At 40.2% G+C, this 17,153-nt stretch overlaps 1 protein-coding gene across 4 annotated transcripts in view; it reads left to right on the forward strand.

The window, feature by feature from the left end:
• The first annotated feature begins 2,128 nt into the window (after positions 1 to 2,128).
• The window catches only part of UNC80 (unc-80 homolog, NALCN channel complex subunit), a 172,525-nt gene continuing 157,500 nt past the window's right edge, over positions 2,129 to 17,153 (forward strand). For all 4 annotated transcript variants that reach the window (XM_059703001.1, XM_059703002.1, XM_059703000.1 and 1 more), the window contains exons 1-7: positions 2,129 to 2,315; positions 3,256 to 3,304; positions 6,332 to 6,488; positions 7,600 to 7,901; positions 12,473 to 12,596; positions 14,231 to 14,304; positions 16,663 to 16,799. In XM_059703001.1, coding sequence (XP_059558984.1) covers positions 2,224 to 2,315; positions 3,256 to 3,304; positions 6,332 to 6,488; positions 7,600 to 7,901; positions 12,473 to 12,596; positions 14,231 to 14,304; positions 16,663 to 16,799 — 935 coding nt within the window. In that variant the 5' untranslated portion in view covers positions 2,129 to 2,223. The remainder of the gene's footprint in view (positions 2,316 to 3,255; positions 3,305 to 6,331; positions 6,489 to 7,599; positions 7,902 to 12,472; positions 12,597 to 14,230; positions 14,305 to 16,662; positions 16,800 to 17,153) is intronic.

Consider the following 17,153-nt stretch of genomic DNA (forward strand, 5'->3'; position numbering starts at 1 on the left):
TGGGGGGCAGGGCAAAGGCGGCCCCAGGGCCGCCTTTGCCCTGCCCCCCAGCTCTTAGCTCCCCCGTGGGTTTCCGATCACTGTCAGTGGCAGGGGACTTCTTCCTGCTTTCCCTTTCGCCTCCCTGCATTGTGCCTACATATGCAAATTAACCGCCATCTTGTTGGCAGTTAACTGCCAATCTTAGTTGTCAGTTAACTGTCAATCTTAGTTGTCAGTTAACTGCCAATCTTAGTTGGCAGTTAACTGCCAATCTTAGTTGGCAGTTAATTTGCATATAGCCCTGATTAGCCAATGAAAAGGGTAGCTCGTACGCCAATTACCATTTTTCTCTTTTATTAGTGTTGATTTTTTCAAGAAAAGCAATCTTAAATATAATAATATTGCATGCAATAAACATTAACATTTCAAGAAAAAAAGGATTTTAAGTATAATAATATTACCAAAACTGTACTAACATAATATGATATCACACAAAAGTTGTAGGCAACATTAAAAATCTGCAAATAACAGGATTACTCCTATTATATTCTAAAATACCCCCCCCCCGGCTCTATTTTTCCTCATCAGTTTATGTTGTTCATTATATTCCACAAATGAGTGAGGTCATGTGATATTTGTCTTTCTCCAACTGGCTTATTTCGCTTAGCATGATGCTCTCTGGGTCCATCCATGCTGCTGCAAATGGTAAGAGTGTCTTCTTTTTTATAGCGGCCTAGTATTCCATTATGTAGTTGTGCCGCAGTTTTTTTAATTTGAGACAAGTGGTATTTTCGGTGTGACATGTCTTGTGAGCAGCCATGCTGGTATTTGAACCAGGTAGTCAGGTCCCAAGGTTCTTCCTTTTAAGGATCTTGAAATGGTTGCTGTCATCACTGCATTTCTTCTGTGATTTTCCCAGATTATTGATAAGATTGAGCATTTTTTATTTCTCAAATTTTTTGTCATTGGTGATTGATTTTGTAATACATTCAGGTTTTCATGGAATATTTTTCTAATCTCCAGGCTTGTGTTCCCATCTAGAACTCTTGGCTATTTCAAGTGAACTCTACATTTCTGTCATGTCAATCCCACGTAAATGGAAATGACGATTTTGCTTCCCCAGTGTCCGAGTCTTTATTTCATAGGTTGCAGCAGTATCTTTGTTCAAAAAGGTATATGACTCTGTTTGTGTGTTTGAAGGTAGTTGGATTCACAGCAAGGGTTTTCTACTCAGACCGCTCCACTTTACCCACCCCTACTTGTTTACTGCTAGTTAAAATACCTAACAGAAACACCCCTATGCACTACATAGGCACTTGACTGTGATAACTGAAGGGAATGGCAGATATGCATGGATGAATAGGATCACCCAAGTGCACTGATGGATTAGAATAAACCACAGTTCCTAACAGCATGATTCAAATGTTCTTTCTCAAGTTGTAATTAACTAATATCTACAACTGGTTAGCTTGGGGACATTTTGGCTAGACAAGCAAGGTTAGTTTTTTATGGTTACCATTTTAAAATGGATTCTCACATCAGGGACATTTCAAGCTTCCTATCTTGCCAAGCTTGCTCCCTTTCTGGGTTGCACTTCTAATAATTTTCATGTACTCTTTCTGCTAAGCCCAAGGGTAGACTCCTGACCTCCTTGCTGGAGGTGCGAATGATGCCAGGCTTAGTGACTGCTCTGCGGTGCTCCAAAGCACCTTCTCCCCAGACCTTGAGCAGGACAGGGGATACTCCTGGGGTGCAGCTCTAAGGGAAGGAAGCGAATCCCGGGGCGCTGAAGAGGCCGAGCAGGGGACCTGGCACGACGTGGTGCATAGATCCTTTTGGCCCCCCCCCCCCCCCCCCCCCCACTGCTGCTCAACCAGCACCCTGCTCTCCTCAGCCGCAGGGCCCGAGGGCACGGCCGCTGTCCACAGTGGGAGGTGCTGAAAGCAGGGAGCGGGGGGCGGGGGAAGGGGAGAGGCGGACAGCTCCTCAGCCCTCCCCCCGCCCCCCCCCCCTTGCTCCTGCTCCTCCACCCTCCCCACCTCCCGCAGCCACGTTCCACGCAAGGGGAGGGGCGGAGGGTAGAAGGACGCGGGATGGGGCGGGGAGAGCCGGCTCTGCCTCAGGGAAGGAGGGGATGAGAGTTGGGGAGAACCACTGGAGGAGGAGGAGGAAGAGGAAGAGGAGGCAGCCGCTGAGGAGCCAACGCTGGGTCCTGCAGTAAGACTCCCAGGAGCCACCATCATGGTGAAGAGGAAGAGCTCTGAGGGCCAGGAGCAGGACGGCGGCCGCGGCATCCCCTTGCCCATCCAGACCTTCCTGTGGCGGCAAACCAGGTGAGGGCCAGCCTGGGCTGGGGGCACTCCCGGGCCGCCCGGTCCTCTCCACCTCCGCCGCCGCCTCCGCCGCCGCCGCCGCCACTGCTGAGGCCGCGCACAGCCCGCAGCTCCCCCTCCAAGGCTGGAAAGCAAGCCCTCTGCACCCGCTTAAAAACACGCATTTAAAAATATTTCAGGGAAGTTTGACTACAGGCAGGTTGGCAGTTGCTGGATGAATATATACGTTATTTAGGGAAGGGGAGGGCAGAGAGCCTAGGAAGAGGGGGCAGGGAGCCAGGGGAGATAATTATGACTGGTTGTGCTCCTGCATCCTATGTGCCCTCCTTCTCCTGCTGTCATTGCAGCCCGGTGACCTGTTGTTTTTCTAGTTCCTGTTTGGCAAATATCTGCTATGCCCACTTGTTAACCATTTTTGCTCGGATTCAGCGAGCGGAATGTTCCTGGTTAAATCCCCAGAGGAGAAAATGATCTTTTTTATAAGACTTCCCCCACCCCCCGAAAAAGCCTGAAACCTATTCCAATAAACAAGGGTTCCATCATCATTATTATTGTTATTATTATTAAGATTTATCATATAAGAAATTGGATTCTGGAAATCATGACCCACAAGCTGTGTTCATTTTCCAGTTTTAATAGGACTGTACATGAGTAATACACCACTTCTGACTACTGGCGATTTAGAATCTGATTAGGAAAAATCTTCAGGATAAGAGTCGATACAGAAAGCGTAGAGATGCACATCTCTTTCATATATGTAATTACATATGTAAAAGCAAATGTGGTCAGCCATTCAACACCTGCTTATTAACAAGCTATAGGGAAGCATGAAATTTGAGTTTTGTAGCATTATGTTTTATTCATTGGAAGATATGTCATAAGGATGTTCTAATAATAATTTTATTTATGCTGATAACAAATATCTCTATTAATTTTTCAGTGCATTTTTGAGGCCTAAACTGGGGAAGCAATATGAAGCCTCTTGTGTGGTATGTGATATTCATCATTTAATGATTTCCATATTCTGTGTGGTATTTTCAACCCAAAGAAAGACATTAAATCATACTGACTGTATATGTATTATTCACTAGACAAATATTATTGAGCACCTACTATGTGCCAGGCACAGTTCTAGATTATGGGAGAGAGCAATAATCACAGCAAATACAGAGTTTGCATTCTAGTGGGAGGGGGACAGGCTATTCACAAACATGAAATGCATAGTAAGCTAGATAGTGATGAGCGCTATGGAGAAAAATTAAGCAAGAAAGGAGATTAGGGAGCACTAGGGTGGGGGTTTCAGTTTAGTAGTGGTAGATGGACAAGGTTTACCTGGTAACATGACCCTTGGACAAAGACTGGAAGGAAGGGAAGAGTAGAGCAGAGGGAACAGCAAGTCTGAAGGACCTTCATCTAGAGTGAGAAGAGGAATAGAATAGTAAAGAGAGGGCTGAGAAATGGCAGATAATTGGGTGGTGGAGGGCCTTGCAAAGCAAGAAAAATAAATTATTTCCTTAATTAACAAAATTATGACTGTTATATAGTGAAAGTTCATAGCATTAGTGTCTATGAACTACTCAAACAAAGTCAAATGCAATTCTGAACTTTTATGTCCTTTATTTGTTGTGCAAGTTGAAAATGATGATATAAAGTAATTATTGAAATGATATTAATACAGGGGTGGGAAAAATAAGTTTACAGTTGTGAGTACCCAAAACAATTTATTTTTGCACTATATTTATTTATTACTGTATTATTTATTGGTATTATTTTTCTATTATTATTTTATATCCTTACTTATGATTTATCTTTTTAAAAATATATTTTTATTGATTTCAGAGAAGAAGGGAGGGAGAGAGAAACAGAAACACCAATGATGAGAGAGAATAATCAATCGGCTGGCTGCCTCCTGCACACCCCCCACCAGGGATTGAGTTTGAACTATAGCCTCCTGGATTATAGGTCAACGCTCAACCACTGTGCCGCACCGGCTGGGCTATGACTTATTTTTTAGGCTGGTAATTGCCCACCCTGTATTTATGCAAAATGGAATGCTTTGTCCTGAGATTCTAAGAAAATCCCATATCCCTACAAATTCCCATTTTACAAATTGAGAACAAAAGACATTAAATTGTGAAGCAAATAAAGTAGGATTTCCACAGACTTCATTAAAATTTGGAGTTCACATTGTGTATATTGTAACTTAATGTGGAAACCTATCTATTTAGATATTACCATGAATATTTGTAAATTACTACATAGATGACCTTCTACAAACTAGGATGGAAGCCAACTGGACACACACACACACACACACACACACATACACACACACTTATCCACTCTCACAGTCTCAAGCTGGACTTTGTGCTGTTGTATTTCCTGCCCTTCAGAGTTGTCACAGAGATATTTTAAAAAACTAACTTTCCAACAAGAGCCTTTTAATGGAAATTGTTTTGTATTGTTCTCAAGTTAGAGTAATTTCATACCTGAAATCTCTGAGCCTTCTTTAAACCATGCTTACAATTATCCTAGCTTAAAAGAATCCTAACATTTCTCTGTTCTTGGCAAAGATATGTCTAACATGTTTAATGTCACATGATATTAAATAGCTAAGTCACATTTATAGATAGATAGATATAGAGGTATAAATATCTAAATTGAAAGTTATTTTACCTAGTAAAAATTACCTGAAGGCTGAGAAATTTAAATATATTTGAATTTGCATTGCCAGCATACCCAAAGGCCTTTATTTCGTTTCTTTAAAAATAAAAAAGACTGGATCTCTGATTTTACTCCTTACCAAAACTGCAGCATGCTTTTCATTATGAGTTTCTCATTTTCCTTTTTTGGGTCAAAAAGTAAATAGTTTCCTTTGGAGACTATCTGCATTAAGCCACATTTCTTTTTTTCAAGTATTCTAATAATTACGATAACACTGCTCAAACACTCGGGATTCCATTATGATCACTCTAGAGCACACTTACACAGTTTTCTAGACCATTTGGGGTGCTGAGTGCCAATTGGGTTCTGTTCATACAATCAAATAATTATTAAATCTATTTTATATTTTGTAGCTACACTTTCCTGAACACTTTATAGTGATATATACTCCTTCAAAACAGACAAACAACAGCAACAACAACAAACCTGAGTCAATCAAACTTCTCATGGGTTACTACACTCTGAGAAAATATCCCGGGCCAGGACAGAAGAGTTAAACCACCAAAGAAAATGCTCATTTTCCTCCTCCCTCCCACCCACCCATTTCCTCTCCCTTCCTTTCTTTACTCAACAGGTATCTTTATGGTTCCAAGCATTAGATAAGGAGTGTCCTGTGCCCAGTCATTGCTGGGGACATGGGATAATAACTCAGGAACTCCAAAGTTCAATTTCTTTTTTTATTTTTTGACTTTCGTTTAAAGTAGTATTTTATTTTTATTGCTATTATTATTATTTATAATCTACAAAATAAATCTATTACCAGATTATAGATACAAAATAATTAGCCATTTACATGCAATGAACATTAATAATTCCAAAGTTAGATTTCTTGAAAAAGTATATCTTATTTAACACTTGTTGAACATTGACATATGTTCTGTTCCTCAAGACACTTTTACAAAAGACATTCCACTATGTTATGCAGTTGTGACACCCTCTTTGGATGACTTAGCAGCATTTTATAAAATATTACAGCCCCAAATTGCAAGAATTGATTGTGTTGTACTCTTTGTTAGAGTAAGCTTAGTTTGATGGGTATGGTAATCATTTAATAATTCAAGCCATATACTTTGGATAAAAACCCGAAAATGGGTAGATAATAGGAAATTATTACTGAGCCACTGCATGTTTTTTAAAAAGCAATACAGTTCAATGTAGGTGCACGCTAAAGAACCAGGTCCGGTAATTTGCCTCTTTTAGGGTCTACAGTACTTTGATGTCATTATTTTCACCAGTCAGACTCTCTGAATCCTTACTTTAGATGCTTTCTTTCTTTCTTCTTGTATCTGTAGTCCTTTGAACGAGTGTTGGTAGAAAACAAGCTGCATGGCCTCTCTCCGGCCCTCTCTGAAGCCATCCAGAGTATTTCCAGATGGGAGCTGGTGCAAGCCGCTCTGCCTCATGTCCTCCACTGCACGGCAACCCTCCTCTCCAACAGGAACAAGCTGGGTTGGTGCCCCTGTGTTACTTACTCATGGCATGCCATCATCCATTGTGTTCAACGTTCATACTAACAGTTACTGAGTATTTACTATTTTCCCAGACACGGTGCACACATGTTCTCATTTAAGTCTCACCCTGCCCCCATGTTGGTACCACTGTTATCTCAATTTTACCAATGAGGGAACTGGCTCTCTTATTTTTTAATTAATTTTACAAGTAATTCATGAATATATTATCATTCTAAACATGAATGTTTTATAGGAAAGCTAAAGACTCTCACCCATCATAGTTGTCCTCTTCTCTCTCCCAGCTCTTAAAGTACCTACATTCACTTTGTGGTACTGTATGTATGTGCGTGCCTGTGCATAAAGATTGTTTTTCTTTTTTAGGTATTTTGTAGATTTATTTTATCACATCACAGTCTATCTTAGCCATCTACCCCATGTTAGTGTTCGTGCTCTCTCCCATCCAATCCGTTCCCCTCATTTGGGTCTCTGCTCAAATGTTCCCTTCATCGAGGTGCCTTTCCTAGTCACATTGCCTAAAATATAGTAGCTGTTATCTTCAGAGTCTATGTTATTAACCATTATACTGCCCATTTGGAAATATATAGTTAGAGGGTTGGAATTAGGGGATGGGTAGGTGCATACCCATTCCCTTCCCACCTGTGAAAATCCACATAAAACTTTTAACTGCCCCTGTATCTGCAGATTCAACCAACTGCAGATTGAAACAGTATTTTCAATCCTGGTTGGTTGAATCTGCAGATGCAAAAGACAAGGATAGGAAGGGTTGACCATGGAAAAAAATCTGCACCTCTAAATGGACTGCTGTAGTCCAACCCATGTTCTTCAAGGGTCAACTGTATTTGGTATCTGACTGAGGAGATGTGATGCATGCATTTTTCCCTCCTTTGACAGCATGTCATTCTGCAAAGACTGCAGCCTGTTAGAAGCCCCCAAAATGAATGTGCCCTTTCAGCAGTGGTTGTAAGAGGCACAGAGAAATGCTAGTGTCTCCCAGAGCAAAGCCAGGGTGTCTTCCAGACCCCAAATTGACAGCCATTGTTCTGGTCACAGAGTTTGCCTTAACCTGACTCTGTGGGTATCCCATGCAGGCCACCAGGATAAACTGGGTGTTGCTGAGACAAAACTCCTTCACACCCTCCACTGGATGCTCCTGGAGGCCCCCCAGGACTGCAACAGTGAGCGGTTTGGGGGCACAGACCGAGGATCCAGCTGGGGTGGCAGTAGCAGCGCTTTTATCCACCAGATTGAAAACCAGGGTTCTCCAGGGCTGCCTTGCCAAAGCAGCTCCAACGATGATGAAGAGAACAACCGAAGGAAGATATTCCATAACTCCATGGCGACTGTGGAGCTCTTTGTGTTTCTGTTTGCTCCGCTCGTCCACAGGATCAAGGTAAGCAGAAAGGTGGTGTTAGGTTGAGGAGGGACATGGGTGAAGTGAAGATGAGCTTTAAATGCTATTTCCATATTTGGTGTCCGTGTCTTTGGATGATCTTGTAGCAAAACAAGACACGATGAGTTTTATTTTTATATTAAACTACTGAACATTATTTCAAAAACACAGTCTTCTATATGTCATTTACCTACTTAAAAATATCCAGTGGTTAACTATCTACCCCAAGATGATGTCCAACATATTAAATATGGCATATAAGTTCAAGCATGATCTTGAGTTCATCTCATGGTTCTTCAAACCTCAACGTTAATGAGTGTTTTCCTCTGACCTTCTCCATGTAGACTTTATGTATGGCATTATGTCCTTTGTACTTCTATAGCACTCTGTAGCTACTTCTATTATAATACAGGATCTAGACAGAAGTTTTTAATTTTAATGTGCTGTGGACTTTTTGACAGGTTGGTTCAACCTAACCAAGAATTGCTTTCCAAATATTTTTAAATGCCTAGAATACAAAACATAGGATTACATGGAAACCAATTGCATTAAAATACAAGTATATCCATATACTCCTTGGATCTGAAAGAGAGAATATCATCTGAAATCACCATGCTCCAGCTGTGTAATCTTGGTGTATTAAGCTTTTGGATCCTCCATTGCATAAAACTGTGGGTAGTTCCAACACAGGGCAGATATATGTGAAGACATAGTACCACTCCAGAACATAGAATGAAATAAAGAAGTATTTGTTATTTCTGTGACTTAATTACAATATTCCATCTAAATGCTAAAATGAGAGATAAGAAGGAATTAATATGCTCAACTGTTCTTTAATGGAATATTAGGATCCTAATGAATAGATGTTTCAAGTTAGTAATATATGAAGATGGTTGTGAGACCATTAACAATCACTATGAGGGGTATGGACTAATGAGTCTTTTTACCCATTTTAGTTTTAGTTAAAGTTTACTTTCTTTTTTTAAATATATATTTCTATTGATTTCAGAGAGGAAGGGAGAGGGAGATAGAAATATCAGGATGAGAGAGAATCATTGATTGGCTGCCTCCTGCACACCTCTCACTAGGGATTGAGCCCACAATCCAGAAATGTGCCCTGACCAGGAATCAAACTGTGATCTCCTGGTTCAAAAGTCCACGCTCAACCACTGAGCCACTGCGGCTGGGCAAAATTTACTTTCAATTAAAGCTGTCCCATTGCTCCTAGGAATGGAACTGAAATTACCTGTAAATTCCCAAATGATTTGCATGCACTGGCCACATTGCCCATGAAACATACTAAAATTTTTAAATGTTGTTAGTTCAAATTAAATTGCTACTTTGAAAGCTTTAACTTTTCATTTTAAAAAGTTTTTTTATAAAGGTTACACTCAATGGAAGGCATTGCTTTAACTGAAACTGTGCTCTGGCCTATGGGACTTGCAGGTCCTGGGTTCTGCCTACCTTCTTGGTCTCATCACCTTCCATCTCACTAGCCTCTCTCTTGTTCATTAACCTCTACTCTCAAACTGGACAAGTTCATTCGTGCATTCAGGTCCTTGCACTGGTTTTCCCTTCCATTTGAAACATTTACTGCAATACTTTGCCCCTAGATTTGTACATGGCCATGTCCTTCTCATGGGTTTACTCACAACTCAAATGTCACCACCTCAGAAAGCATTTCCCTGGCTACTTTAGTGTCACAAGCACATGACTCTATTTTTTTCTCTTTTTTAGTACTTTTCAGTACCTGAAATTATTGTGTGCCCCCTAGCTGTTTCAATGATAAAGATTATCTTCTCCAGCTATGGGTTTCTGGTCATGTATGCATACATAGCATTGGGTGGCCCATTACATAGGACTCTAGAAGCGGAATTAGGGTTCCAGAGTTTATGGATTCAGCTAACTTAAGAGAACTTATGAAGGAAAACAAGAGAAGGCCATGGGTTCTGCACGTATTCGGGTCTGAAGAGTGGTCGTATTTACTGGTGTTACTTGGGCAAACTAAAATCGATCAACAAATAAGTATGATGCTCGAGGATAAGTGCACACAACAGAAGGAGGTCTCGGCTTGTCTTCAAGAGATACACAATCTAATTGGGAGTACATCTGATGAAATAAAATGATGACAGTAGCTATCAGTGAGTGATTGCCACCAGGGTTTAGTATAAGAGCTCACTTACTGCTGCAGTGTTCATTGGAGTATAATTTGTGTCAAGATTACTTATGAGAAACATGGAAAAAGGACTGAGCTCAGAAACTACAAAATTATTGAAACCAGGTCAATTGAGATTGGTGTCCTGCATTTCTGGAGACAAATCTGGTAAGCTTTGCTTACTATTAGTTCTCTGCTTGCTGGCTCTAACACCACACTTAATGCTATGCAGCTTTCCCCGTGTCCATTTCAAGGGAACGGGGTTGCTCTCTCCTTCACCCCAGACCTGCCTGCCAAACTTTTTACTCAGTATCTCTAGCTGAATGTCTAGCAGGCATCTCAAACCTAACATGTCTCAAACTAGGCTCCTGAATATCCCCAAACCTGCTCCCCCTTTATCTTCATTCATGGCAAAGCCAAACATCTTTGACACCTTTTTCTCTTACACTCCACTTCTGATCAGTAAGCTCTAGCTTCAGAATGTGTCCAGAATCTACCACTCTTGCCCTCAACTGGCACCTTAGTTGAATCATCTTTCCCCTAGAATAGAGCTTCCTAATTAAGTCACGCTTTCCACCCTTGCCCTTAATGCTCAATATCCTGAGAGATTCTACCAAAGCATACATCCAATCATGTCATTCCACTACTTAAAACCCTCCAGTGGCTTCCCATCTTACTCAATCATTGCTAAAGTCCTCAACGTGGCCTATCGGGCCCTGTATTACTTGGAAATCGGTAAATTCTATGACCATATTTTTTCTACTGTTCTGAAATCACTCGACTCCTGGCTATTTGTTGACACATGAGGCATACTTAGGACCTTGTACTTGCTGATCCCTTTTCACATAACGCTTTCTTTACAAAAATCTACATAGCAGCTCCTTCATGTCCTTTAGCTCCTTTCTCAAAAGTTAACCTTCACAATAAAGCCTTCCCTGGCGATCCTCAGTCTAAAACAGAAATACTGCCTGACACATCTTTGTACCTGCTTTATTCTCCTTTGCACTAGAAGAGCAGGGGGTTTTGTATGCTTTGTTCACTGATGTATCCCAGAACCTAGAATAGTACCAGGTACATAGTGGGTGGTCTTTAAATGCTTATAGAATGAATGTACTTCCACGGGGAGTCCTAGAGGCTTTCCTATTGTGGGCACTGCTGTGATGCCAGGATCCCAATCAATAGCCTACAGAAGAGCCCTCTCTCTTCCCGTATGCAGATTTATTTGGGTATTTCCTCAGCCTTTCCAGCGAAGGCTTCCTTTGACACTGAGCTACATTGATTCACCATTTGCAAAATCGCTTTACTTTTTCTCCAGCTTCTTCCCAGCTCTTATCTTTCTAGATCAGCGGTTTTCCAACGTGTCTATGTGTGGGGAGTCACCAGGGGGAACTTTAGAAAGCCTCGCAGCAACTCTAATTGGTCTGGGAAGGGAAGGAAGTGGGACCCGGGCCTCCTGTGTTTTAAAAGCTCCCCAGGCGATTATAATATGCAAGCCAAGGTTGCAAATCACTTCCCTAAGTGAATGTCTGGGTCTCAGCTGTGTGCATTAATCTACCGCACTCTCTGCTTCCATCTCTACTTTGTTTTGAGAGGCTGAGTTGTTTAACATGTAATCTCAGAATGTCACATGTTTGTACTTATGCAATAGGAGAATGCACCTTCAGCGTAGCCTCTCAAAATGAAGTGACAATGAAAAACAAAATGTGCTCCCTGCAATAGACCTTTAATTGTAGGTACATTGAGTGAGTTTGGGTTGTAAAGTCAGTGCAGTTCAGCAAGTATTTTTTAAGCGCATATTGTGCACCCAATTCCTATTGTTTGTGTTAAGCATTATGATGATGATAGGGGCTGTGGAGAGGGAAGATTCCTGATATATCCCCACCCTCAAGGAGTTAAAGATTGTTGAGAAGGCAACACTACAACAAATAATACACTAGGAAGGATCTAAATATATGTTCCTGATTCCGTGAAATGCAAGAACAAGAGGTGGACTGGAGAATAGAAAGTCAAATAGCCAGCATCTGAGGATATTGCCTTATGAGGAAGACAGACAATTAAATAATTAAGAGGAATAATAATGATTACCATAGGAGAGAGATCTGCCAAGACTTGAAATAAATAGGCCTCGGCCACTGCTAATACAAAACAATAATTTGTGTGTTTCATGCTTTGCCCGAAGCAGAATTTTAATTAAATATTCATATTGCCTAAAGCAGACCACCGTGATTTCCGTAGTACTTGTGACGATAACCTAGGACTATTGGTTTACCATGGAAACACTCATTTGTGTGATGAAAGATTTGGAAAGTCAACCCATTTTGAAAATAATCTTCTGAGTGATGTTAATCCTTGCATGGACTGGTCCCTTCAACCAGTTCTTAGAGGCCACTTAGACCTGGATTTTCTCTTCCCCCAGGAATCTGACCTCACGTTCCGACTGGCCAGCGGGCTTGTTATATGGCAGCCCATGTGGGAGCACAGACAGCCCGAAGTCTCCGGCTTCACGGCACTGGTGAAGCCCATCAGGAACATCATCACAGGTTGGTGCCTCAGACACCCAGTGAGCGGGCCTTAGCAGATTTCCTCATGTGCAGGAAGGAGGGTGATGGGAGCATTTGCCCTTAAAGAAGCCAAGAGGAAGAAACTTTCTCTAGGGGGTTATTGAGGTGTGCCCAGTACAGGAGTCATTCTCATGATCAGAAACTCCAAACCAAGGGCATATGCTGTTGTGTTGTGTGACTTTGAATACGTCAATTAAACTTCCTGTGTAACTTAATCCAACTTTTCAAGGTACATAATATGTTAAGGAATAAACTAGGAGCGCCATGTTATTCATCTATAGGATAAGATGTTTATCATGCTTCCTATAGTCATTCAAAAAGAAGATGACATTTTTCATATAGTAAAAGTAGATGAACCCCACAACTTATAATACATGTATACAATACATGAATTATTGAAATAAGCTATAAAATCAAGAGTAACAGTCTGTCATATGGTTTAAATATCAAGGAACTAAATAAGGAAAGAGCCATAGCCAGGAGCGCTCTATTTCAGATTCCATGGATAGAATGAGGTTATTTCATTGGATTAAAGTAATCTGAGAGAGAAGACATATAGGAGGTTAAAAAACTAAAAACAGTGTAAATAACACATAAGAAAATAAAATATTCAGTAAAAAACTATTACTGAAAAGCCATGTCTTTGTGTAAAACATTTTTTTTTTCATTTATTTTCAGACCTCCCATTTTCCTATATGAATGTAGAGGTCACCTCAGACTTAGGTTTTCTCTCTTTTTCTCTTTCTCTCTACCTCCTTCCCTCTCTCTCCTCATACCTAAACGATCATTTAACCAATGTACAAAACCTATTGAGAATCCATGTCCACGTGAATAGTACCTGGGCTATTCCCCTCCCTTTGCTTCCGGATGATATCCACAATGGGTTCTTTTCCCTCTTCCTGATCCCTGAGGACTGGAAATGGTGCCCAGCATCTGAGGGAAATTAAACTCTGCTTAGACAACGGGGCCAGAAGAAAAAGCAATGGCACATGGTTGACACTCCCCCAGGTTTCTTGTCTTGCGAGGTTGGTAAACCACTTTCAGCACCAGATTACTCACAGTTCAAATGGAGCTTTGCCATTTTAGCTAAAGATGGAACTGATTTGAATTATGGTACTTCAGGGGCAGCTTATTGTGGTCATGAAAGCACAGATAACCTGAGCTGGAACCTTCATACAAGGGTGCGACCTTGGGCAAGTTAAACTTGCTGTGCTTTTATGTTTTCACCTGTAAAATGGGCCAAATAACATGCCATATGCTATTATACGATTACTTTAAGGGTTAAGTAAGTTGATATATAACAGTTGTAACAGACTTGGCAGATATTAAGTACTATGTTGATGTTAATTTTTATTGTTTTCAGTATCGCCAACTTTTTAGCACCTTAATCTATTGAGTCAGACTGAATAGATGGCCAGATCTAGATTGACAACCTAGAAATGCTAATTTTTGCATTAGTTATTTGATTTTTCTTCCAACATATGTTATTAAATGTCTTCTTTCCAAGGTGATAATGAACTGTAAAAATAGGTATTTTTATTTGAGAATGAAATGAACTTATGAAATAAAATGAACTTATAAAATTTGTGATAGAATCTCTTCCATCTTTGCAGCTAAGAGAAGCTCTCCTATTAACAGTCAGAGTCAGACCTGTGAATCACCAAATCAGGACACAAGTCATGGAGAGGTGAGTTCATTTTTATTAGGAAAAGAAAGGGAGCGGTCATTCCTTGGACTCTGTGTAGTATGAAGGGTAAGACATGAGTTCTAGGATGATTCAACTTGGCTTCAGTGCTGGCTCTTCCTCGCTGTGAAACTTTAAACCTCCTCACGTTTTATATCTATCGATGTGGAAAATAATCTTATGCCCTTCTCAGAAGTGTGGGTGGGGTGCTGAAACAAGACAGTGTTCAGCTATTGGTTAGTGTGTGGTAAGCAGCGCTTTATCTCAATGGCTAGCATGTAACATTAAATGTTAGTTATCATTTTTCATCCCACATTAACTAATCATCTTGTTCTAAGTCATTTATTAAATCCCCTAATATTTGTTAGGCAATCCTCATGTAGGCATGACAGTGCTGTAGCAGGTAGGGAGGAGGGAGTAGAAAAGAGTCACAATATACAGTCCTACCCTTAAGGAAATGAAATGTTTAATGAGGAATCAAGACTAATACAATAAAACAGAATATGCATAATAAATCAAATAGAATTGAATGGAAATTTTTCATGCACTGTTTGGTTTGGAAAAGAAAGAAATGAACGCAAGAGTAGTTCGAAGCTCCTGCCACTAACTTAATCATGTGTGCCAATGACCTGCCTTCACCTCCAATTCAACGTGCACAAAATACAACTTGCTGGCTTCCATCAAAATCGGATCCTTTTTTCAAATGATGGAGCATTACTGCTAGGAGTTACATCATTCTTTATGCCCTCCAAACTGAAAATTGTGAGGTGCTATTATATCTGCTATTTACTGAGCAATTGCTCAATACAGACACTGTGACTTATATGCTACATTTCATCTCTTCTACCATGTATTTTTTTTCACTTTTAACATTTTTGAAATTGAGTGTATTTATGATCTTTGTCCTCTTACAGTCTCCCTGCTGGGTAGCAGTCTTGATATAGTTGTCATTATTGCACAGCATGAATTTGGTCATTTCCAGCATCTGAATTTGCAGAATCAGGATTGGTGGTTTTAGAAGAATATGGCAGAGGGTATAGCGGTGCACTCTTTTACAAAGCAACATTCTTGACACAGAAAAAGTCATTCCATGGAAAATCACATATCAACAACTCTGGTTAAAATTTCTAAATGTAAAAAAAAAATTAGGTATGCCTACACCAAATTAGTTCACTTATATTTTTCTTTTTACAGACACACTGATGAATATATAATCAAAAGCTATACCTACATAAGTCTGAGATAGCCCCTTTAATAAGTATGCAATGGGAAGTCCTCACTGATAAGAAGTGTCCTAGCTTTTTCCTTAATTGAACATAAAATAATGATGTATCTTATAACTGATGACATCATAGATAGAATGCATAAATGTCATATTTCATTTTCCTTAATCCTCTCTATTTGATTTTTTTGCTGAGAAATCATATTTTGTTTTCTTTTTTTGTTATGTAGCTCAGAGGTGTTCTTTATTCTCTACTACTATCCTCTAAATCCAAGTCCTCATAACTAGAATGAAGCTTGAACCACCTAATTGGATTTCCTACCTCTAGCCTCTCCTGCTTCACATAAATAACAATTAATAATGTCTGACTAATCTTCCTAAGGCATCACTTAGTAACTCACCATTCCACAGAGGCTTATTATATGCCAGGTGTCATCGTTTTGTCATATCCCTTCCTTCTTAGGACCCTTTAGTGGATCCATTACCTCAAGACCAAACTCCCTTCCCTAGTTCTCTGTGCCTTCTACCACCTGGCATGACCCTTATTAAAAGACCCTGGTTATCCCTTCCATTAAGTAAGCACTATGTCCAATATACAGAGCATGCAGTTTTAGCCCCTGAGCCTTTGTTCAGAATAAAGGTCATTGTATCCAACTGGAAAAATATATAGATTGTGTCCCTACTCTGCTGCGTGGTGGAAAAACCTGAACCTTGCACGTCCACTTTCATGTCTAGTTTCTATTTGATTAGCTCTTACTAACCTGTTGCTTGGTTTCAGCCTCATGACTCTATTTGGTCCACCTCAGTATTGGCATATCTGATGAATTATTGGTTTGTAACTCTTCTCCTGTGGATACCGGATATGGAGGCGAAAAAGGACTGAGTCAAGGGAAAAATGAAATCAAGTATATAAAAGTATTTTACTTAATGCTTAGATTGACACCGGTGCTCTCTCCAAGTCCATTTCCACTCTCTGTTAGTTGAAGGCAAAATTCCTTGGTCTATGACTGTAAAAGGAGCTATGCTGCAATTTTTTAAGTTAAAAAAAAAACAACAACAGTGTATGTAATTTGATAGCTGATTCTGGAGGGTTTGCTTGAGGGAAAAAAAGATTAATCTGCTATCTCTTCCTCCTAAAGGGTCTCCAGGTGGTCTGTGAAACCTTCCAGTCAGATTCCATCTCCCCCCAGGCCACCATGTCAGGCTGCCACCGAAACTCCTTTGATGGAAGTCTGTCCTCCCAAACTTCCCAGGAAAGAGGTCCATCGCATTCCAGGTACATGATGTTAAGGGCAAAAATGTATCCCCAGTCACCAAAATCTAAACATGCATTTTTGGCTACTTGTATAGTCTCTGTTCCTTAGAATGTGCATATGCATGAGGGATGTATATGCCTGGTCAAGGTATAATGACATTAATAATTCCAGAAGTGTGCTATGAATGGCTCTCACTTAAACAAACTGGAGTGGAAGTGGGAATACATGTCTGAATTAGATAATATTTTTAATATTTAAATACAGAAACTCCAAAGATTATATAATCAAAGGATTATGTTGTGGGGATGTGAAAAGATCTGCTGTAATGTATGAGAATACTTTATACCAGGAGGTCCTGGTATTAAAGTGGGTGC

The sequence above is a fragment of the Myotis daubentonii genome, chromosome 7 (assembly GCF_963259705.1).
Source record: "Myotis daubentonii chromosome 7, mMyoDau2.1, whole genome shotgun sequence".
Taxonomy (NCBI): domain Eukaryota; kingdom Metazoa; phylum Chordata; class Mammalia; order Chiroptera; family Vespertilionidae; genus Myotis; species Myotis daubentonii.